The 22829-nt window shown below is 44.1% G+C and overlaps 2 protein-coding genes across 3 annotated transcripts; both read right to left on the bottom strand.

Annotated features, from left to right (window-relative positions):
• Nucleotides 1-5331: 5331 nt before the first annotated feature.
• LOC121451265 (U1 small nuclear ribonucleoprotein C) lies at nt 5332-6004 on the bottom strand. Its single transcript, XM_041656737.1, has one exon. It carries the CDS (start codon nt 5992-5994, stop codon nt 5515-5517), a length of 480 nt encoding a protein of 159 aa, XP_041512671.1. The 5' UTR covers nt 5995-6004; the 3' UTR covers nt 5332-5514.
• Nucleotides 6005-15213: 9209 nt separating this feature from the next.
• Nucleotides 15214-18799, bottom strand: Rpl34 (ribosomal protein L34). Of its 2 annotated transcripts, none has more exons than XM_041656505.1 (5): nt 18756-18799; nt 17381-17454; nt 17140-17239; nt 16767-16870; nt 15214-15338 (listed from the first exon to the last, which is right to left on the bottom strand). In XM_041656505.1, exons 2-5 carry the CDS (start codon nt 17443-17445, stop codon nt 15254-15256), a joined length of 354 nt encoding a protein of 117 aa, XP_041512439.1. In that variant the 5' UTR covers nt 17446-17454; nt 18756-18799; the 3' UTR covers nt 15214-15253. The 2 variants fall into 2 exon arrangements, with proteins under 2 accessions (XP_041512439.1, XP_041512429.1); XM_041656495.1 differs by lacking the exon at nt 18756-18799 and adding an exon at nt 18562-18728.
• Between the last annotated feature and the right edge of the window lie 4030 nt (nt 18800-22829).

Raw genomic sequence — 22829 nt, 5'->3', positions numbered from 1 at the left:
CCTAGGTGTAGATGCAGGATGCTGGCTCATTTCCTGGCTGCTCAAACTCGAATAATCAGACAGAAACTATAATTACAACACTGTTCAATCAACGACTCTGGCTTTTTATTCACTGACTCTTACATCTTAAATTAACACATTTCTATCAATCTATGTATCGCCACAAAGCTGTGGCCTACTGGTAGGCATCCTTCTCCTTAGGCAGCTCGATGGTATCTCCTTGACTCTGCCTACTCTCTCCCTATATCTCTGTTCAGATTTTCTGCCTGGTTTTATTCTGCCTTTCCATAGGCCAAAGCTGCTTTATTCATCAACCAAAAAAGCAACACATATGCAGAAGAACATCCCACATCCTCCCCCTCTCTCTCTCTCTGTGTGTGTGTGTGTGTGTGTGTGTGTGTGTGTGTGTGTGTGTGTGTGTGCGTGCGTGCTGATGGCTCCAAGATAACCAGTACATGACTCTGGCCCTCAACAAACTGTTTTGCAGCCATGTACAGTGGCATAAGCCTATACTCTTGGCACTCAGGAGGCTGAAGCAGGAGAATCATGAGTTTTTGGCCAGTCAAAGTAGCGGTTGTACTAGCACAGGAAGAAATCCACATAGAATTGATGCATAGGGGTGTGACTTTTTTGTTGTCATTTATTGTATTTTTAAAATTATTTTTATGTTTTTTTTGGTTGTTTGGCTTTTTGAGACAGAGTTTCTCTATGTAACCCTGACTGTCCTGGAACTCTGTAAACCAGGCTGGCCTTGAACTCAGGAATCTTCCTGCCTCTGCCTGCCACCTGCTAGGATTAAAGATGTGCACCACCACTGGCTTTTTTTTGGAAGGGTAGTTTGTTTGATTCTTTTGAAGGGCCATAGACATCCTTGTGAAGCTGGTAAAAACAAAAAAAAAAAAAACTCTTGCCCCGGAAAAAAAGAATGCCCACATACATCCACCCAATGTGGCGTATTATTATAGGAAGTTCGCAGACTAAAGTTACAAAGAGAAGGAAAAGAGCAACGGACGCCGAGGGCTCGCCCGCATGAGGAGGAGGAAGACTCTACAAAGTCCAGGTGACCAAAGGTGCGGACACGCAGAAGGGGCAGAAGAGAGCACGAAGCCACTGCATTCGATAAAAACTCTTGGTGACCACCAGTCATTGAGCATGCCAAGTACACAGTATTAGAATAGTTAGAAAACAGATTTGACAGCCTGGTCTACAAGAGCTGGTTCCAGGACAGGCTCCAAAACCACAGAGAAACCCTGTCTCGAAAAACCAAAAAAAAAAAAAAAGAAAAAAAGAAAAGAAAAGAAAACAGATCTGAATCCTTCATAGGCCCCCTGTGTGCACAAATATTTGGTAAATTCATCTGTTAGTGTCAGTACCACGACGACAGAAGCCAGATTGCAGCATGGGAAAAGATAGATGGGAACATTGAAAATAATGATAGTGAGCACGTGCCTTTAATCCCAGCACTAGAGAGGCAGAGACAGGAAGATCCCTGAGTCTACAGTGTAGGCCAGCCTGGTCTACAGTGTTTTAGGACAGCCTGGGCTTCACACAGAGAAACTCTGTCTCACAAAAAAGGGGGGAAAATAGCCGGGTGGTGGTGGCGCACGCCTTTAATCCCAGCACTCGGGAGGCAGAGGCAGGCGGATCTCTGTGAGTTCGAGACCAGCCTGGTCTACAAGAGCTAGTTCCAGGACAGGCTCCAAAACCACAGAGAAACCCTGTCTCGAAAAACCAAAAAAAAAAAGGGGGGGGGGATGATGATAGTGAGATAGATGTGGTTGGCCTATGCCTATAATCCCAGCACTCACAAGACTAAGACGGGGTCATGAAAAGTTCAAAGCCAGCCTGAGCTACAAAGTAAGACCTGCCTCAAAAACAGACAAGCAAAAATGCAGTGAAATAATAATGGACTTCACTCATGACACCTGGAGACAGATATATGTTGTGTGTGTGTGTCCATGTGTATAATGTGTGTATGTACATATAAATAAAGAGAGCAGAAGTGGTAGCAGAGAAGGATGTTTAAGGGTGAAAGCCTTGGATATGTTTCTATAAATTCAAGGATGGTCACAGAAAAAAATGAAAAGACTACAGATGCCTGAAAGAGGGAAGGAAGGGGTTAAGTAACTGCACAGTGCCAGGGCAAAGGCCGAATGTGGGGCACAGCCCAGAAGAGGAAATTTATCTTGGAAAAATATATTTTTATTTTGCAGTTCTGAGAATTGAACACGGCCAGGGAAGGCTATCCACACACTAGAGAAGGGCCCTAACACTGAGATTACATCCCCAGCCCTTTAAAAATTCTTCTTAGTTTTGATTTTACATTTATCTGTGTGAGCAAGCATGTACATGTGTGCTGTGTGTCTTTACCCACTGGGTTATCTCTAAGTTTTTTTAAATACTGTTTTATGTGTGTATGTGTCCTTTGCCTGTCTTTATGTGTGTCCCTTGGATCCCATGGAATGGGAATTAGAACGGTTGTGAGCTGTGGCGCGGGTGCCAAGAATGACACCCAAGTCCTCTGGAAGAGCAGGACTCTCTCAGCCACTGAGCCAACCCAAGCCCTCCCAATCTAATTTTTGAGATGAGATAAAGACAAGATAAGGACAGTTGCCAGGACTGGCCTTGAACTTTGACCCCTCTGCCTTATCCTCCCAAGTAGCTGAGACTTCACGGGAGTGCCACCACACACACCCAGTTTAGAAAAAAAAAAGAGCAAGCCGGGCGGTGGTGGTGCACGCCTTTAATCCCAGCACTCGGGGGCAGAGGCAGGCGGATCTCTGGGAGTTCGAGGCCAGCCTGGTCTAGAAAGGGAGTTCCAGGACAGGCTCCAAAGCTACAGAGAAACCCTGTCTCGGAAAAAAAGAAAAAAAAAGAAAAAGAAAGAGCAGAAAAATCAGAGGTATTAGAGCAACCACCGTGCATGGAACTGTGCTATTTTATCCATCTAAGCCATCCAGTCATTCCCTGGAGGAGATGTTAACTTTACTCTTCAGAAGCACGATTTTTTTTTGTTTGTTTTTGGAGACAGGGACCTGGAACTCCCTTGGCCTTGAACTCACAGAGATCAGCCAGCCTCTGCCTCTCCAGTGCAGGAATTAAAGGGGTGTGCCACCACCACCCGGCTTGATTTCTAACCTATAAGGATGATCAAAATGCTGACGCTGAGGTGGCCGAAAGCGGCTGAGACTGTCCCTTGTGCCTCATGGACATTCACATTCTTAGGTGTTCAATAGAGAAAGCCCAAGTACAAGGCTGAGTTTCTGTGTTTTCAAATCTTACTTGGCTGCTTGGAGGGAGAGAAGAGGAATGTATTGATACATAGACTTCAGAGTTTAGATTTAAATATGTGCTCACATAAACACAAACAAGTGGGGGGTTTGGTAGAAAAATAACTATATACTTGTCTTTCCTGCAAAGCTGGTGTAATTCGAACAACTGTTTGAACTTCCCTCTTGTAATTCTCCTCTGTGGACACAGTGGGGCAGGCTTTCTCTTTTCGAGGACTCGGTCATGCACAGTTCAACTCTGGCCATATTTTTGAGACCTTGAGATTCATCAGCTATATTCACAAGCATAGTAAAAAAGCAAACTTATTTTTAAAAAAACTTGCCTCGATTCTGTGATCAAATAAATGCAATTAAATATAACATAAATAGAAAAGGCTGCTTCCTGGGGCATTCAGGCCTGTCTTTAAAATGCAAATGGTTTACTCCTTTAAAGATGAAAGAAAAATCTCCTGAAAGCATCATTTTCAGATGAATAAAATATCAAACCCAGGGTTGTTTTTTTTTAATCTATCTAGCTGCCTTGAAAATCATATATACTTATGAAATGTTAAAAATGGGCTTGGCGAATTTTGGCCAACTGAATATTTTCACAAAGACTAATTCTATCAATCTTTTAATACAATACATCTTTTAATGAATATGTAGGAACCCACAAGGTGGAAGCAGAGAGCCCACTGCTACAAGTTGTCTTCTGACAACCATGGGTGTGCTGTGGCAAGCGTGTGCTCACAGACTTGTACGCAGACACAGACATACACAGACACACAATAAGTGTTTTTAAAAGTCACTAAAACACACGATAAAAACCTGAACGATGAAGGACATCTCCTATCATCCGTACCCACTCTATTCTTTTTTTTAAATTTTCTTTCAACACGACCAGCAGTAACGGATTCTTTTGATTGAGCACTCTCTTTCCAAGGTGTACTTTACCCCAAGGTTAGGAAGAGCATCTAAAATGAACAGTCTTTAATCTTTTCAAAGAATTGGAACCCAGGTTGCAATTTCACTGAACATGTGAAATACGGCCTCAGCACAAGGAAGTCCCTGCAAAGGGGAGGCCACGATCACAGCTGCTCTCATCGGCACCTTTCCTGGATGCCGGGAAATCAAAGTGCCTTCTCGCCTCCAGAAATGATCTCCCCAGAGGTAAGAATTTGGGGTGCATCTGAGCAGCTGCTGACGCTGCTGACGGCCAGGAGCCTTTGTCTCCAGGGCTGTCAGCCGGTCCTTCCAGACACACTGCAGTCTATTTAGCAACAGAGGGAAACAAAACTACGCTGGCTGAAATGACGAAGGCCCCTTTAAGGCATCGATTTGCCTGTACTCAGGCACACTGAGAAGAAAAAGTATGTTTTATATATATTAAATGAAATATCTAACTTTTTAAGAATGCCGTAAAATATTTCCATATGTACATTATATCAAAGTACTTTCCCTCAAGTTCAGTTGAAAGGAAACCCGCAGAACATTAGGCCCATCAGAATAGATGTCTCCAGTCGTGGCTTTCAGATGCCATAATGTGCTTCTGCCCAGAACTAATCAAATACAGCTTGGCACTTCAACTACGTGTGTGCGTGTGTGTGTGTGTGTGTGTGTTTCCACAGTCCCTCACAAAGACACAGAATTTGGATGGTATCAGTTGACTTTTCGCTTATTTCCAACATGGTGACATTCCTTTAATCATGACAGAGAGAACTCCTGACCACACAAGCTCAGGTTTGGTCAGCAGAAGCTGCTTCACCGAAATCCTCATTATCTCCCCCACAGCTATAGGTCAGAGGACGGAGATGGAGAGAGGGTAAGAACCGTCTTCAGAATCACCTAGAAGCGATGAAAATCTCCACCAAACAACTGTGCGTACTCCCGTCTTTGTGGAAGGACAGCCCAAGGTCCAGCCTGACGAGATTGTGTTCAAATGTCAGTTTTAGAGATTCTGATTGATTTACTTTAGCCCAGGAGTCTGATTTTTTTTTTAATTTTAGGTTTTTTTTGTTTTTGTTTTTGTTTTTTTTAACTCAAACAGCTGACAGATTTATTTTCACATTTCACAATGTAAGTGAGCGCTGCACTTTTTCTAACCCCACTTCTCCCCTCCAAACTATTCTGTCAGGAAAGGGGAAGCCTTGCTTGTTGTGCAGCTAGAAAACACCCAGGCTCAGCACCGTGATCTCCTGCTGAAACAGAACAAGAAATACAAAACCGAAATAGAGCCTTTCCGCTCTTATCTGTCTGGCCGAGTCATGCCAGGCCGTGTGGGCACCATCATAGGGCGAGCAGGGGGTCTCATCATTGGAGGCCCGGGCATCATGGGCATGTGGCCACCCATGGGAGGCCTCATTCCAGGAGCAGGTCCCACGGGCATCATCCCAGGAGGAGGTGGACCCATCATCGGCATCATGGGAGGGCCTCCCATGTGGGGTGCAGGCATCATGCCAGGGCGAGGAGGACCCGGGAGACTGGGGGGAGGCGGGATCATGGCCCCTGCAGGAGGAGGAGCAGAGAATGGAGCTGGAGGTATCTTTCCTTGTTGAAATGCAGCCGTTGTTTTGTCAATCAGGCTCTGGGCCTGCTCTTCCATCCATTTCTGGTAGTAGTCTTTCACGTTCTCCTTGTGCTTCCGACCGCTGCAGTGCGTCTTTCTCACAGATGGAGAATCATGCGTAAGGTACGTATCACAGTAGTCACAATAAAACTTGGGCATGTTGCTCCACAGGCCGTTGGCTACTCGCTTTCGCGCCGCCGGGAAATGACCTTTTTTTTGGTTTTTCAAGTCAGGGTTTCTCTTTGTAGCCCTGGCTGTCCTGAAATTCGTGCCGTAGACCAGGGTGGCCTTGAACTCAGAGATCTGCCTATCTCTGCCTCCTGAGTGCTTGGGTTAAAGCACTCAGCGCCCAGCTTGGAGTCTGATTTCTTTTAATTATGATGCATATTAATTTGGTCTTTGACAATTTCACCTGTCTGACTACATTCAGTTTACTCCCGCCTTCGAGCCTCCCTCTCTCCCTCACACCAGTTAGCCCCCCTCTTCCCTACAAGTCCCCTCTTTATATCTGTGTCATCTGTTTGGTGTAGTGACCACGGAGTTTCACCAGGGCTTCTATGGACTAGGGGTTTGGAACTGTCCATGGATGCTGGTGGGCCCACCTATGAATGCATAGCTAAAGGCAATGACTCTTCCTCCTCCAGAATCCCCCAGCAGTTCAGCAGGGAGGGGTAGGCCTCCATAGTCCTTCCAGGATTAGTGTCACCGTGCCTCGTGCAGGCCTAGAGAAGGCCACTCACCTGCTGTGGAGTCATGATGGTAGCGGCTCTTGTGCCACACAGATAGCTTTTCACAACCCCTCCCTCTCTTCTGTCTGTCTGTCTCTCTCCCTCCCTCATTCCCTCTCTTCCTCCCTCCCTCCCTCCCTCTCTTTCTTTCTTTCTTTTTCTTTCTTCCTTCCTTCCTTTTCTTTCTTTTTGCTTGCTTGCTTCCTTCCTTCTTTTTCTTTCCATCCCTTCTTCCCTGAGCCTTAAATGGGAGGATATAGATATATCTTGTTCAACCATCCCTTAAGGGATTTCCTAAAGTCAATCTCCCAAGTGTGAAACTGCGGACTACATAGTCAAACTCACATTTATGAAATGGAAAAGGGAAGTTCAGGTGGTGGTCCTCCTGAACTTGAACCCTGATGTCTGTTTTTAAAGATTTTATTCATTTCCGTTTTCTGAGCATTTTGTCTATAGGTATACATGCGCTATGGGGGCTGGAAATGGGGGTCGGATCCCCTGAAACTGGAGTTACAGACACTTGTTAGGCAGTGCGCGAGTGCTTACAACCGCTGGGCCGTTTTTTGTTTGTACTTCAACGGGCACGTTCATGCACGCACGTCCATCTTTTCTGTTGCCCATGTCTCTATGAACAGGTGGTGCCGGGCTTTGAACCGATGACTCACCAGCCTCACCTGCTCTGCTCTTCTCTAGCAGAGACTCAGCCCCCTCCCTACCACTAGTATTTATAAAACTAGAAATATAAACAATCCTTAAGGCAGCACATGGGCTCGTACTCACACATGTAGATGGCAGGTGTGTTCTGAGTTTAGGGTTTTCAGGAGAGATGGCAAAGGAACTAGGAAACCAGAAGTTACAAATGTGAACTATGAACTGATGGCAGCTATTCCTATGACAATTGGAATTTTTTTTTTCATTTAGGATTCTCATAAAACACAGAATTGAAGTGACTTCTCAAAGCCATATGAGCGAGCAAAGGGAGCCTGTGCTCTACCCGCTGCACCATGTCCTGTAACTGAGTGCATGGAAGCAGAGCATCGTGGAGACCCAGGGTCCTAGGAGAGAAGGGAGGCTTTGCCTACTTCCGAAACTCCCCCGCCCCGCAGCGGTGCTAACACACACACACACACACACACACGCACACACACACACACACTCCACAGTCAACAATGCTGAATTGAGTGAAAGCGAGCACTTCAGTCATCAAAGGACCTTTCTAAATCTTAATGGGCTTAAAACCCTTTGATGTTTTCCAATCGCCAACAGTAGAGGTTCACAAACTTGTAGAAAAGCAAAAAACTCAGGTCATGATGCTCTTGGCGAAACATGGTAGACATTTGTATTTCTGTTACAAACAAACTTATCATTAATCAGATTCTGGGCAAACAATATCTAGCACCAAAGAATTTTTAAAAAATGCAAATCAGCAAGTTTACCCACACATTTACATTTTTATTTATTTGTTGACATTTGGGATTACCTGGCAACAGATCAAAGTTTTGTGGACTATTACCTTTTCCCCACATGTTGGATTTCTCCAGATTAATGTTTAGGAAAAAAAAAACCATAATCTCCTCCAATTTAAAATGGTGGTTGCATTCTTAGAAATTTAAGTATTTATTAAAACCATTCTGAAAATTCTTTGTGTGCCTTTATTTACATAGCGTCTACCAAGGCCTGGATAATAAACGGCATTCATAGGAAGCTCACTGGGTGTTGGAAATCCGTGGACTCAGGACAATTTGGCTGGCAGGACTGACTATACATTCTATCAGTGTCTGGCACATGTCCCTAATGTGTCACAGGTGCTATCCTAGCTGGACCCACTGGCTAAGCTAATCTGTCAGGAGCTAGACCTGAACCCCCAGGGGGTTCTGCTGTTTCTGTGTCAAGGCTTGGAGCCCCTTACAGTGCTTGGAACACAGCAGACACCCAATTCACCACCAAGTCCATAAAATTTATCAGGGGCCGCACAAATGGGAGTCTGGGAATCCCTACCCCACACAGCCAGGACGAGGGTCTTACCCAAGCAGACAGAAACAGTGGTGGAGCCAACACTCTCTTCCAGGCTTTCGAGCTTCGAGTAAACACTGTCTCCATTCTAGCTGAGTCCTTCAGGTGGGTTACCTACTTTCTTTGCCAGGTTATCTTAAGATAGCCCAAGGGGCCCTGGGGAATTATCAGTTTCAAAGAAAGCAATCTCTAGATTTTCAAATTCCACAAAGCATCTCTGAAAACTGGTTTCCTCTAAAGAGATGGCGTTGTTAATTTTTCTTCCCATCGCCTCTTTCAAGACAGTTCCACTTTCCTTCCATTTTCCAGAAGAAAGGAAACCGCAGAGTCATTTGATGGTCCGTGGTGAATTGACTGGAGACGCACAGTTTGAGGGTAGTGCATGAATAATTCTGCATCTAGGACCAGCGCAGCTGCTTCCAGGCAATGCGGCGCTGGTGGCTTCCCATCTGCTCGGGAGCCAGAACCCAGGCCTGCCTTGACATCTGCAGGACTCAGAGCAAGGAAATACGGGACGACACCTTCTGTCAAATGCTTAATTACATAAGTCATATAAACCATGCCAATGAGTGGTTCACAGAGACAAATTCCAGCCTACCACTTGGACATAGGTGTTGAAGGTGGGTCTTAGACTTCCAGAACTCTTTAGATTTCACTGTCCAAACATGGCGTTACAGATATAGCTTGTTCCCTGTGTAGTCCTGACTTTCCTAGATCTCTGGTTGTTTCTACCTTGAAGGTCTTCATTTGCAGACGTGTGGATAGTTTAGCACACACCCGCATGCCTTCCAACCTCCCTCAAACACCCACAGGCAGGCTTCAGGTGAGGACATCAACAACACCCCAGAGAAGAAGGATACACCATGAATGGGTTTGGGGAGACCAGGGCAAGAGTTTCTGGGGTCATGTCTAGACAGGGAACACACAGCAACCTGGTGTGTCCTGGACTCTGATTACAGGATGAGGTAGGTCCAGGAGAAAACTAAAACCTCTAAAGCATGCGAACTAGAGTAGAGGCTTTCTTGACTGGGACTAAATGCCATGTAGATCCTACAGGGAATCCTAAGGACCAATACAACCCAGCACCTATGAACTCAGTGACCTCATTTTCACCGCTCTCTGCCTCCAGTTCAGCCATGTGGCGCCATCTTGTTCCCGGCAGTTCTCTGCTAGAACTGTGGCTCCTTCCTCGAGCCCAGCACATTGCGTGTGTCTTTCCCAGGCGGACCCACTTAGACAGCAACTCCATGCTTGCACCTTTTGTTCCATGTTCTTTAGCTGCTTCATTTTTCTCTACAGCATTTGTGAGCTGAACTATGTATTTTATTTATCCCCCCTTTTCATTCATTGTCAGTCCTCAACGGTATGAAATCTCTGCTAAGGAGATTTTTGTCTACGTTGTCAACCCACAATCATTTATAATTTTTTGTTTGTTTTTGTTTTTCGAGATAGGGTTTCTCTCTGTTGCTTTGGAGCCTGTCCTGGAACTCGCTCTGTAGACCAAGCTGGCCTTGAACTCACAGAGACCCACCTGCCTCCCAAATCCTGGGATTAAAGGTGTGCGCCACCACCGCCCGGCCCTAATGAGAAGTTTTAGATGACAATCTATTCATCTGCCAGGGTCTAAACACTTTTCAAAAATGTTGTGAGGAATACGCAAGCCAAAGAAGGCTGGTCATTGCACTGCACCCCTGTTTGGTGATGTGTACTCCAAAGACTCCTGAAAAGCTAAGAAGGCTGAAAGCAAGATGCCCTTTCATTTCTACTGTCCCGACTGATGAGATCTAACAAGGCAATGACTGCTGAAATCAGTCATGCAGTTGCAGTCAGTAGCTATGACTAGAAGTAAGATCACAGAGTCACAGAGCCCACAAACTGTGACTTATGGGCCATAATTACACGCATTTGCTAATAAAGATTTATCGGGACACAGCAATGCTCATTCATTTGTGCAGTGTCTATGGCTACTCTCACTCTACAATGGAAGAGTTGAAACGTAAGAGAGACACCATGTACCCGACAGTCTTTGCGTGACTAACACGCCAATGCAGTAAATATCTGAATTCTCTTCAAATCCATTTGTTCTTAGGGCCTGTCATGCTGTAAGCCTATTTCCAAGCCTAAAAGAGTAGAGAGAGCTGAGCCCTCAGGCTGTTGGCGTGGGCCAAGGAATACAGAAGCAGGGAGAGCGGTAGGGGAACTCAGTCAATACATTTGATCCTTTCCCTCCTTTACAGTGTAGGAGGCCACTGTGGAAATGACCCAGGGCTTTTTGTAATTTAAATATTCCCTAATGCAAAGGGGAGCTTTTGTCCTCGCTAAAATAAGCAGTATAGCAAGGTTTTCTCTCATTGATCTCCTTTGGGATGGAAAAAGCATTGCAGATGTGGCCCTTTACTAAACTCTGCATGGCGATGGGCATGTTTCTTCTTAGTAACTGGGAATGTTCACACATTTCAGGCGTGAGGCTGTAAACACAGAAAGAATAGCATTGCACTGAATTAACTGTATCTCTATGCAAGCTGTTAGATTCCTGGTATTTGGCCTAGGTCAGTTCCTTTGTCTGGATGTTCTGCTCACAGCTAGTAACTACTTTTTCTTACCATGAACTTACATATCAATTCCTTAGGAAAGCCTAGTTTATCTGTCCATTAAAATCTTCAGTTACATAGCCGGGCTTTCCCTTCATTCCTGCATGTGTGTGAGCGAGAGCGAGCGGCACACTACATTTAACATGGTCTACCAGCTACTGTACTAGTATTTACCCAACAGCACTTAGCAGTTATTAGGTGTCAGTTGAGAGTACCAAGGCAAGTTTACAAAGTGGGAACCATTGTATAATCCTTCATGCTCACCAGAATAACACAAGAGAGCCTGCTCTGATTGGCAGCTGAGATTTGGGAAGACCAGAAGCAGTTTTTTTTTTTTTTGTTTTTTTTTTGTTTTGTTTTTCGAGACAGGGTTTCTCTGTAGCTTTGGTGCCCGTTCTGGAACTAGCTCTTGTAGACCAGGCTGGCCTCGAACTCCCAGAGATTCGCCTGCCTCTGCCTCCCAAGTGCTGGGATTAAAGGCATGCGCCACTACCATCCGGCTAGAAGCAGTTTTTGATTCAATATTGTAATTTTTTTCTTCTTGTTTTTCTTAACAGTCCTGGCGGTCCGGACACTCTCTTTGTAGACCAGGCTGGCCTTGAACTCAGAGAACTAACTACCTCTGCCTCTGAGTGCTGGGAATAAGTGCATGCGCCACCACAGCCCGGCATCATATTGTAAATCTTAACTCGGGAAGCACCACAGGTTTGAGGTACCTATGTGTCCTCAATTTGTGTGTGTTCAATAGACTTCCAAAGGGATGGTCAGGATCTGGGGCTATGGGGAGAATCTGGGTCACAGAGAATGGATGAGCCTCTTGACTACAGAGAAGGAGAAAAGACCGCCATTACCCAGCCAGGAAGAAAGGGTTCCTAGATGCTGAATCTGCTACCACCCTGGACTTCGTAGCCTCAACTTCGAGAAGCAAATGTTTGTTGTTTAAACTAACCAGTTTGTGGTAACTTCCAGCAGCCCAAACCAAATAAGAATTAAAAACTCAAGAAAATGTGAACTTTTCTATTCCTGACTTACAAAATACTTACTACACTGAATTTTCGTTGTTTAAAGAGAACTGATACTTACTGTCCCCTACATTTAGACACACAGAACTAGATTCATTAAATGATTTGGGATTTTTTTCAAAATTAGCCAGGCATGGTGGTGCACACCTTTAATTCCAGTGCTTAGGGGGCAGATGCAGGATGATCTCTGTGAGTTTGAGGCCAGCCTGGTCTACATATTGAGTTTGGGAATAGCCAGGGCTATATAGTGAGACACTGTCTGAACAAAATAGCCCTTCCCCCTCAAAAAAAAAAAAAAAAAACAGAAAAAAAAGCTAGAGATTTACAGAATTAAAATTAAGTTATTAAAAACTATATCTTTTAAGAGGGCATATATTTTTCAAATAAGTACCAAAGAAACAGAGCCCCAAGCGCATCCCTGTAAACTGGTAGCAAACCCGGTGATAGCGGGTCTAGGGCTATGGGACGTGTCATTGTCCGGGTCTACATACTCACACTGTATTTTAGAGCTGCAGAGACGGAGACACACAACTGCTTTCACAAGCTAAGACGAGGCAGTGATGACGCCAATCATCATAAGATAGTGACCAAGGAATGCACACAAGAGAAAAACTAACATTCAGGACTAAGCAGCGTCTTAACCCACAGACTGTAGCAGACTTCAGTTGGAAAGCGCAGCTGCTCTTGCAGGTCGCCATCAAGCTAATCAGTAGGCTGAAAGCAGCATGTTATTAATATTTAGCTGCTGAAAACAACCTTGATTTGCTTAAGCAGACGGAGACTTTTCTGCTTTTAAGGGTAAAAGACCCCCTCAACCTTCTGATGGAATTTATAAGCAATTCAACGGAAGGAGAAATACTAGACTTTGAAAAGAAAACCACTGACTACATTCACATGTCCTCTTAGGGACCTGTCAAGACTGCTCTGTCACACGCAGAACTGGATTCAATAAAAACTTGATTTCCCATCCCCACTTCTCCACCCCCGCCAAATTGAAACAGCAGTTAAAAATCCACTTGGGTGACTTGGATAGCGTTGGTACTACATTTACACCATGATATCTTACGTATGATATTTCAAGTGAGAGTTAAATATGTATGAATATTCAGATTTTAAGAGAAAACTGCAACTAGCTTGAATTTTCTAAAAGAAGTATTTAAATTATGGCCATACCAAGACACTAACATGCATTTCAATAGTTATCTGAGTTCTGTGTGGAAAAGAACTGAAAATTTACATACATACTATGCTTTCAATTTTTAATTATTCTGTTTGTAAGGGTAAAAATCCACTATTAATATTCTAAGTACTGAAAAAAGAGGGTATTTATTTATTTTCAGAGCCAGGGGCATAATGGCACACGCCTTTAATCCCAGCAAGTTGGAGGCAGAGCAATAGAGCGACCCTGTCTCAAAAAGATGTTTTGAAGTATAAATACTTGTAATTTAGAAAAGGTGAAGTGAGGGCTGGAGAGATGGCTCAGAGGTTAAGAACACTTGCTGTTCTTCTAGAGGTCCTGAGTTCAATTCCCAGCAACCATATAATGGCTCATAACCATCTGTAATGAGGTATGGTGCCCCCTTCTGGTGTACATGCAGGAGGAACATTGTATACATAATAAATAATCCTAAAAAAAAAAATTGGCAAAGCGAATCACTTGTAAACTGTCTTAAAACAGTAACTTTCTCAAAGCTGTTATCCCATTTGACAGGATCCATTAAGAGCTGGTACTGCTCAGTTCCTTTTTGGGTGGTGGTTTGAGACAGGGTTTCTGTGCAACAGCCCTGCTTTATTTTCCAGCACCCACCTTGTAACTCCAATGCTTCTGTAAAACGTACATGTACATACTCCTGCCCCAACCAACTTATCATTAAAAATAAATTTTTAAAAAGCCTGTGTTCAGTCACATTGCTCAACTTAGCATGGAAAAATGGGTCCTGGACAGTAAGCAAACTGAGGATTTCCTTTCTTGTGTTTATGAACTTTGAGTGTCCATCTTTTTAAAAACTATCCTGTAGATCAATGAACAATGATCATTTAACCCATTACAAAGTGCTGTGTGAAGACACTAATGCCAACGCCATAGGACTACACAGCACTTTGGTGCAGTACAACCTGCTAATGTCAAGGGGAGGCCAAGGCTATTCGATTCTCATTTAATTATCTAGTGTGCACTTTCAATACTATTATCCTGCTGTTGTCCAGCATAGGAGACAGGGCCACTTGCTAATGTGGAGCCTGTTTTAGCTATGCTGGCTGGCCATAAGCCTCCGGCATCTTTCTCCACTACGCATGCCCTCCTGCATTCACAACCAGGGCTACAGAACATCACCTTGTCTGGCTTTTACTGGTGCTCCGGCTTCTAACTCAGGCCATGCTTAAGTTCTAAGTTCCCAGGGGGGTGCTGGGAACTAAGTAACTCTTCAAGACCAGCAACTGCCCATAAATGACCATCTCTCCAGTGGCAGATCTGTCTTTACCTTAAGTGACCATGAAAACCCCTCTGTAGACATATGTTGTCACCACACCAGCTAAAGAGACAATGGCTAAATCTAGGGCAAGAGGCGACACAAAGGAAATATACATCAACAAGTCTGAAGGGGACCCATGCTAGTTCTCTCAGCATTTAAGAGCCTCAAAAACTTGTTCAAACCAGCATTAGCAACTCATACTTTAACGTACCAACCTGAACTATAAATCCAACAAAAACTGAAATCTGAGATTTACTAAGGGTTTTTGTAGAAGTAGGTGTTCAAACTTCCCATATCAGAACTTTTTTTAAAAAAGAGGATTTAAGTACAACTTTAAAGACTTCATTCCTGGAGGTTTCTGGTTTGGTGGGGTAAGAGATACCATGACATGGTCTAAGTGGCATTGAGAGGACTATTCTCAAGCCACTCCCAAAGATTGGAACTACCCAAGAGTCTAGCAACCATGACATCCAGTCCAGCTATTATTTCCCTTAAAGAAATCATCCAAACATAAATTAGTCCTCCCCTCTAAACAAATCACACGGAACAGAAGCACAGACCAAGCCTTGACCTTTATTAAAAAAGCCGCACGTTTATTTCGCTTTCTGACTCTGCGCTTGTGCCTTCAACACTTTCACAACAATTTTCTGCTCCTCAATAAGGAAAGCCCGCTTGATCCTATGAAGAAAAACAAACTTCGATTATCATTTATTGAACGCTGGAAAATTATCGTTATAAGATGGAGCAAAGCAAGAGCCTAGAGAAATGTACAAACATCCACAGCTTGAGATTACATGGGCATTTACAAATGGCAATTCTAATTCCTACTCTTGCCTGCTTCACGATAACTATAAATAAAATGGGCGGTGTTGGCTAGTTTTAGCAAACCCATACACAGGTTTTTTTTTTTTTTTTTTTGGTTTTTCGAGACAGGGTTTCTCTGTGGTTTTGGAGCCTGTCCTGGAACTAGCTCTTGTAGACCAGGCTGGTCTCAAACTCAGAGATCCGCCTGCCTCTGCCTCCCAAGTGCTGGGATTAAAGGCGTGCGCCACCACCGCCCGGCAACACACAACTTATTCCTAGGAAGAGGGAAGCTCAATCAAGAATGTTTGAGGCAGTGCCAACCCTGGGTACTAGGGCGTTTCCCATAGAAACCAGCTAGCTGCTCAGACTAGAATGCGAGATAAAGAACAGAGCCAAGGCAACCATCTCCTTTCTGTACCAGGTCAAACAGCAGTCTTGAATATCCTTTCTGTTTCCGCAATTCAGTTTTGGCCTCAAATGCCACCCCAGTTTCTCCAACTACATGAATTTTCTTTTTTAAATTTTACATATAAAATTCAGGTTGCCTGTTTCACAGAATACTTGTCCTTTGCTTGTATAATGTACCAGGCTTCACTCCCTAACAAACTTTTTTCAAAAACAGGGCAGGCCGATTGTTGTCAAGAAAATCTGATCTAAATACTTGGCTAGGACATTTATAAAACTACCCAAATAAACCAGAGCCCAAACTCCACCCATCCCTAAATCCCCCTCACCAATTTTCTCAGTCTTTCCACAGATACTCAGGGCACTGCCCCTTTCCAGTCATCTGAACTTGAACCTAAGCGCTGGTTTCTTCACCAAAAATCTATCCAGAAAATTCACCCAGGCGCACATGGATGTCAGCCGGTGCTAAGCAATTATCGCTCTACGACCACCCTCACCCAAGAGTCTTTCTAATAACTAAGACTTAGTCCTCTCCCAGCCAGCATCAGGCAGCAAAGCAAGCACATTTCCTTTTCCCCTGCAAAAACCCTCATCTTGCTACACGAATGGCTTCCATTTACTCTGCTGTAGCCTGTTTCTGGTTTATTAAATGATTCTTAGCTTTGCTAAATTCACCTGTTCCATCTCCTCCCCAGCTGCCTACTATCAAATATGAATTCACCATTTCTTTCCCGTCTTTTCTCTAAAAACCAAAGCTATTTTAAAGATGCCCCCACATTCTGACACAACCCAAGTATTGGTGTTTTCTCCAACACCCATCTATCAGCTGCCAGGAAAGACTCAACAGCGGGCACACAGTACAACAGAAACCCACAGCGGCTCAGACACCCCACTCACCTGTCACGAACACACTTGGCACACATGGAGCCACCATAGGCCCGGCTGACATGCTTCTTTGTCTTAGACAATCTCATGAGGACTTTCGGTCTCACAGCACGAACCTGGGTAACGAAATGACCGCAATTACTCTGGGGTGCTTAAGTAAAAACAGACTTCCCAGCAGGAACCACAAACGGGAAACTAGGCTACAGAGGGAACAGACCACTGCTTTTCCCGAAAAGCACTTCAGCTCCTTCTCACATTGGTTATTAAAGAAAATGATCTGTGTCCTCAGCAGATATATTTAACAATTCTCAATCATCTCAGTAGTTAGCTGCCTACAGTCACTTCCCCATCAAGGTATTAAACTCTCAGAAGGGCACTCACTCACCCCTCGGAGTCGGCCTGGACACACACCGCATGCTGATTTAGGTGCTTTTCCAACCTTCTTGGTGTAAAGGTAAACAATCCTGTTGCCAGGGGTTCGAGACCTAGGAAGAAAGGGTGTGAGCAGCTCAGTGTCACAGAGAAGGCGACAATAGGTATTTTATTTTTTTTTTTATTTTTTTTTATTTTTTTTTAAGGCTGGTCAAGTGACAATAGGTATTTTAAATTCGGAAGAAAATACTTACAGTCTAGTTTTGTTGGAGGCTGTGTTGTAGGAGAGCCTACGACGGTATGTCAAACGCTGGACCATCCTGAGTGCCTAAAATTAAAAAAAAAAAAAAAACCACTCATCACTGTAAACGTAAACTCCAACTCCAAAGCATCACCAAATAACACATCTTACACATTTACACATTCATGCATTCTAAAGAGTTCCACATTTAAAAATTGTATCCATTTAGAGATCACTAATCGATGGCTTTCCTACTGATAATCAAGTAGGGAGTTGGTTAAAGCCCCGACCGTGGATCCATTTCCTCAAAGAGTCTGTTTTCTTTGGTGTCTAGACAAAATATTAACCAGGAAAGCTGGAGAAACACCGATTTACAGGGTGAGAGCAAGTGAGACCCTCGAGGCGAATCTCGGCAATGCCATTTGCTGGCAACACAGAGCCAGCTGCTGGCTTCTACTAAGACAGTATTTCCCCCTAGTTCACACAGCTACCACTGGGATTAAGACATCAACACCCTCCTTGGTACTGGTACATGCTATTGGGGAACCTAGGTCCTGTTCCAAAGCAGCATCCCCGAGGAGTGTATCTGTCACAGTCATCCTCGTCCCGCAAGGATGACGCCACCACTGGAGCTCTTCTCGCTGCAGTTTATTCCAGGACTTTATTCACTTTCTCACTTTTCCTCTCTCTCCTCGGGCAAACCTCTCTCAGCCCTTAAGTAGGCATGGGCTGCCAACCCCGAACTGTCAGGTGGGCACTGCCCATAGGTCCACGCATATGCAGGCAGCTGATAATCATTGCGTGATCACAACATAGGTCCGGCCTTAGCCATCTCAGGAGTTGATTATACATCTCCATCAGGTGTGACACCACGCAGCTCGCTATATGTATCTATTAGTGGGCCCCGTTTCCGAGCTGTTGACGGCATATAAACGCCCCTCCAGCCCGCAGCAGCAGCCCATGCAGCTTCGTTCTCATGTGAGCTACCCCAAGGAACACAGGCATCGGCCTGCCGAGATCAGCCAAGCTAAGCTGTCTTCCGACATTACTTAAAGGGACCCAACCGTCCGGCCCTTAAACCCACACAGAATCCCAGTGTAAACGGCCGCTATCTGAGCTGTCTTCATCACCAAGGCAGCCTTCGCCACCGTCCCTGCTATCGCAGACATCAACCGGGGGAGGGCGGCCGCCTACCCGAGGGCTCCGCTGTCGCTGAGAGCTTCACTACCACGACCCGAGCCGAGGACGCGCCCGCCACACGCCTCTCCTCGCCCCTCGCCCTCACGCTAGCTGCGGCACTGTCCCCCGGGACGTCCCGCCCGCCTAACTCCTCCGATGGCTGCGGATTGTAAACTGGGGCAACCCCGAAAAGAAACGAGCCACCATACCTCTAAGCACCGTCCCCGGAAGAGGAAAAGGAAGGGGCGGGCGGGAGCAAAGGTCAAGAAAGACTGCACAGGACAGGAAGTGTGTCAGAGAAAGAGGTGTGTCGGAGAGGACGCCGCCATGTTGTACGGTTGTACGGACGCGGACGCGGCGGAAGCTGTGCGGGCCGGAACGTGGAGCCGTTTCCGTAGGCGGCACGTTCTCTAGCCTCACGTAGGAATGTCCCGCGAAAAGTTAGATGGAGTGTTGCTGTGGAAGCAAAAGTCAATGACAGAGGAGCAAACCCCCTCCCTCGCCCCCAGTCCTCCGACACACGCCCCTGAAAGAAAACAGGGGCGCTACGACACGTTTAGCCTAGAGTGCTTAGACCTGGGTTTAAATCTCTACTGACGTCCCATAGGTGACCTGGGCCCTTCTCGTTTTCAACCTTTCCTTCTGTCGTTTAGGCAGAGCACAAACTTTACAGACTTTGAAACGAGCATTTGCTAATTACTAACTATCATTTTGGGCAAGTCCGTAAGTCTCTGAAAGGAAAATGTCATTAAGTGCCCTTGTTTCTATCCTTCCCTTGGCTCTCAAATAGCTCCCTAGCCTGTGGTCCCTGTTCTTCCGACTCAGGAGTCCCATCTGTCCCTGTGGCACGCATCAGATAAAGGCTGGTGTACAGAGATAAGCGTAGTTTTTGAATAAATGATTGAGGGAATACATTTCCTTAAGATCCCATCTTGTTATTTCTAGAGAGACTTTGCTGGGCAGAGTACCGTGGGAGCTCTTACATTGTACAATGCACGTTGTTAATATAGTTCCGTGAGTGCCCTTCCATCGCAGTAGAAAATGGTCTTGCTGTTGTAATTTTCCCAGGTTATACTTAACCCTATTATGCGAATTTTCTTCTCTTTCAATCTATATTTGCATGTTTATCAATCAATCTTGCTGAAAATACAAAAATCTTAGTAACATTCTCATAAGACCCTCATATGTTTTTTGTTAATCTTTATTTAGTTTTCTGTTCATCTCTGTATTAATTTCTCATATATGAAACTAAAAGATGAATCTAAAATACTTTTCTGGTTCAGACTGTGGACATTTGAGGTTTAACATTTTAGTGTAATTTTTTAGGGTTTTTGATAAAAGTTAATTTTAATGGGATTAAACTCAACACTCTTTGAACGTGTGTGTCTTTTTTTTTTTTTTTTTTAAATCCTGCCTGGTGGTGGTGATACAAGCATTTAATCACAGCACTCAGGAGTCAGAAGCTGGCAGATCTCTTTGAGCTTGAGGCCATCCTGGTCTACAGAGCAAATTCCAGGACAGGCTACAAAGCTACACAGAGAAACCCCGTCTCAAAAAACAAAAAACAAATAAACAAATTAAAAACATTCTATAACCTCTTTAAAATATGCTGGGCCTACGGTAATGTTACACACCTTTTTCCCAGTACTCAGGAAGCAGAGGCCAGCCTGGTCTACAGAAGGAGTTCCAGGAAAGCCAGGACTACACAGAGAAATCCTTTCTCAAAGAAAAAAAAGAATCACGTCTTCAAATTAATTCATCAAATTAATTTTGTTAGCATATAAAATAATAAGTCCATTATGCTACTTCATATGCATGCCATTGTTCCTTACTAATTTTTGTTCTAACCACCCTCTTTCCCATCTTTTTTTTTTCTGTTTTTGGCTTTTGGTTTTTTTGAGACGGGGTTTCTTTGCGTAGCCCTCCTGGCTGTCCTGAAGCTCACCCTGTAGGCTAGGTTGGCTTCTAACTCAGAGATCTACCTGTCTCTGTCTCCCAAGTGCTGGGATTAAAGGTGTGTGCCACCGCCCTGCCTTCTCCCACCTCTTGTTGGCCCCTTCCTCCCCACCTATGCTTTCATGACAGGCGCACAGACACACGACTACATCTAGACTCTGCATACGAAAGGAAATAGGCAATATTTCCTTTTTTCCTTATAATCTTTTCTTGTCCCCTTCCTTTAGCTCCTATCTACTTCCTTATTATATATTCCACATATGAGAGAAAACTTGTGATATTCATCTTTCTGGCTGTGGCTTATGTTGCTTAATATAATCTCCAGTTCCATTTATGTCCCTGCAAATACTGTACCTTTATTCTTCTTTACACCTGAATAAGACTTGTGCGTGTGTGTGTGTGTGTGTGTGTGTGTGTGTGTCTGTATCACCCCCATTTCATTTCTCCACTCATCTGTTAAGAGGAATTTAGGCTGTTTTTCTATCTTGGCTGTTGTTCATAGTGTAGCAGTAAACATGTCTTTCACCTGTATCTTCAACAATGTAACACCTCATGGAAGCCAAGGATGGAGTCACATGTCAGTAATTCCAGCATTTTGGAGGCTGAGGCAGGAGGAGTATGAATCTGAGGTTAGCCTGAGACCCCATTTTAAAATACAATAAAGCCTATTCATGGATTCATTTAGAGTTCCTTCTTTCTATACAGAGTGATTAGGGATATAATTTTTTCCCCTGTGGTGGTTTGAAGGAAAATGACCCCCAAAGAAGTAGCACTATTAGGAAGTGTGATCTTGTTGGAGGAAGTGTGTCATTGTGGAGGCGGGCCTTGAAGTCTCACATATCCTCAAGTCACACCCAGTAAGACAGGCCACTTCCTGTTGCCTGCAAGCCAAGATGTAGGTAGGATACTTCTCCAGCATCATGTCTGGCTGCATGCAGCCATGTGGCACCATAATGATAATGGACTAAACCTCTCAAAACATAGGCTGCTGAACGAAATGTTTTTCCTTTATATGAGTTGCCGTGGTCATGGTGTTTCTTCATAGTAATAGAAACCTTAACTAAGACAACGTGTATAACTGTCTCCAACTTCAATTTCTGCATATTTACTGAATATGTTACCTTTGTCTTCAGCCAAAGCTACCTCCATCTACTGATCTATGATCTGGATTTCTATTCTGTCCAATGGCCAAATGTCTTTGCTTTATCCACTCCACATTTTATTAACTCTTTGTAATTAATAACTTTATTTCTATTGGTACCCTTTACATTACTAATTCTAGTTTTGTGCTTGTGTTTAAAATTGTAATTGGTTGTATATTTACTGTCAGTCATCTTGGGGAATTCCTCTACAGCCTCTAGTAATTTATATGAAGACTCTTTAAACAGCCCTTGAGGGTCATTTTATTTTAAGTGTTTGGGTGCTTGGCCTGCATATTTGGTTCCCACAAAGGCCAGAAGATGGCATCAAATCCCCTAGGATGGGAGTTGGGGATGGATGTGCGCCACCATGTGGATGCTGGGAATTGAACCCAGTCCTCTGGAAGAGCAGCACATGCTTGTAACTGCGGAGCCATCTCTCCAGCCTTGTCTTCTAACATTATGGAGAAGCAGTAACTTTAAATGTTTACATGAGTAATAAGTATGTTCCTTCATAAAAATTCTCAACTTTAATGCACACATCAAGACAATACTATCAACACTCCAAATGTGCCCTCTGCCTCTTCTTCCTTCCTCTTTCTCCAAATACAACATGATACTGACTCTAACCCCTTCTCTTATTTATATACATGACATCTCTTTTTAACCTAGATTCTTTTATTCAACCTAATGTTTGTAAGATTTATTCATGTTATTTTTTCTTTCTTTTTCTTTTCTTCTTTTTTTCCTTTTTCTTTTTCCTTTTGGTTTTCCCAGACAGAGTTTCTCTGTGTAGCCCTTGGCTCTCCAGGAACTCCCTCCATAGACCAGGCTGACCTTGAACTCAGAGATCTACCCACCTCTGCCTTCCGAGTGCTGGGATTAAAGGCATTTGCCACCACCACCTAGTTTATTTTTCATTCTTATCGCTGTTTAGAGTTCCTCTGAGCAGCTGTATATAGACCAAGCTGGCCTCTAACTCATAGCAATCTACCTGCTTCTGGCGGGATAAAAGGCATAGGCTCTCCATTTAGCCTACACTAATTCTTAAATGAATGACTGGGTTACAATGGAGTCGATTAAGGTGAGGTGAGAGGAACATATAAAACTGAGCCTTTAATTTGAAACGAGCCTCAGAGATAATTTTTAATGTTATTTCTAAGTAGAACTATGTTTATGTTCACTGAG

The sequence above is a fragment of the Microtus oregoni genome, unplaced genomic scaffold (assembly GCF_018167655.1).
Source record: "Microtus oregoni isolate MIOR12 unplaced genomic scaffold, Mior012 000000F_ref0000247, whole genome shotgun sequence".
NCBI classification, from domain to species: Eukaryota; Metazoa; Chordata; class Mammalia; order Rodentia; family Cricetidae; genus Microtus; species Microtus oregoni.
The sequence above is the reverse complement of the archived record's forward strand: the minus strand, read 5'-3'. Positions and strand labels throughout refer to the sequence as shown.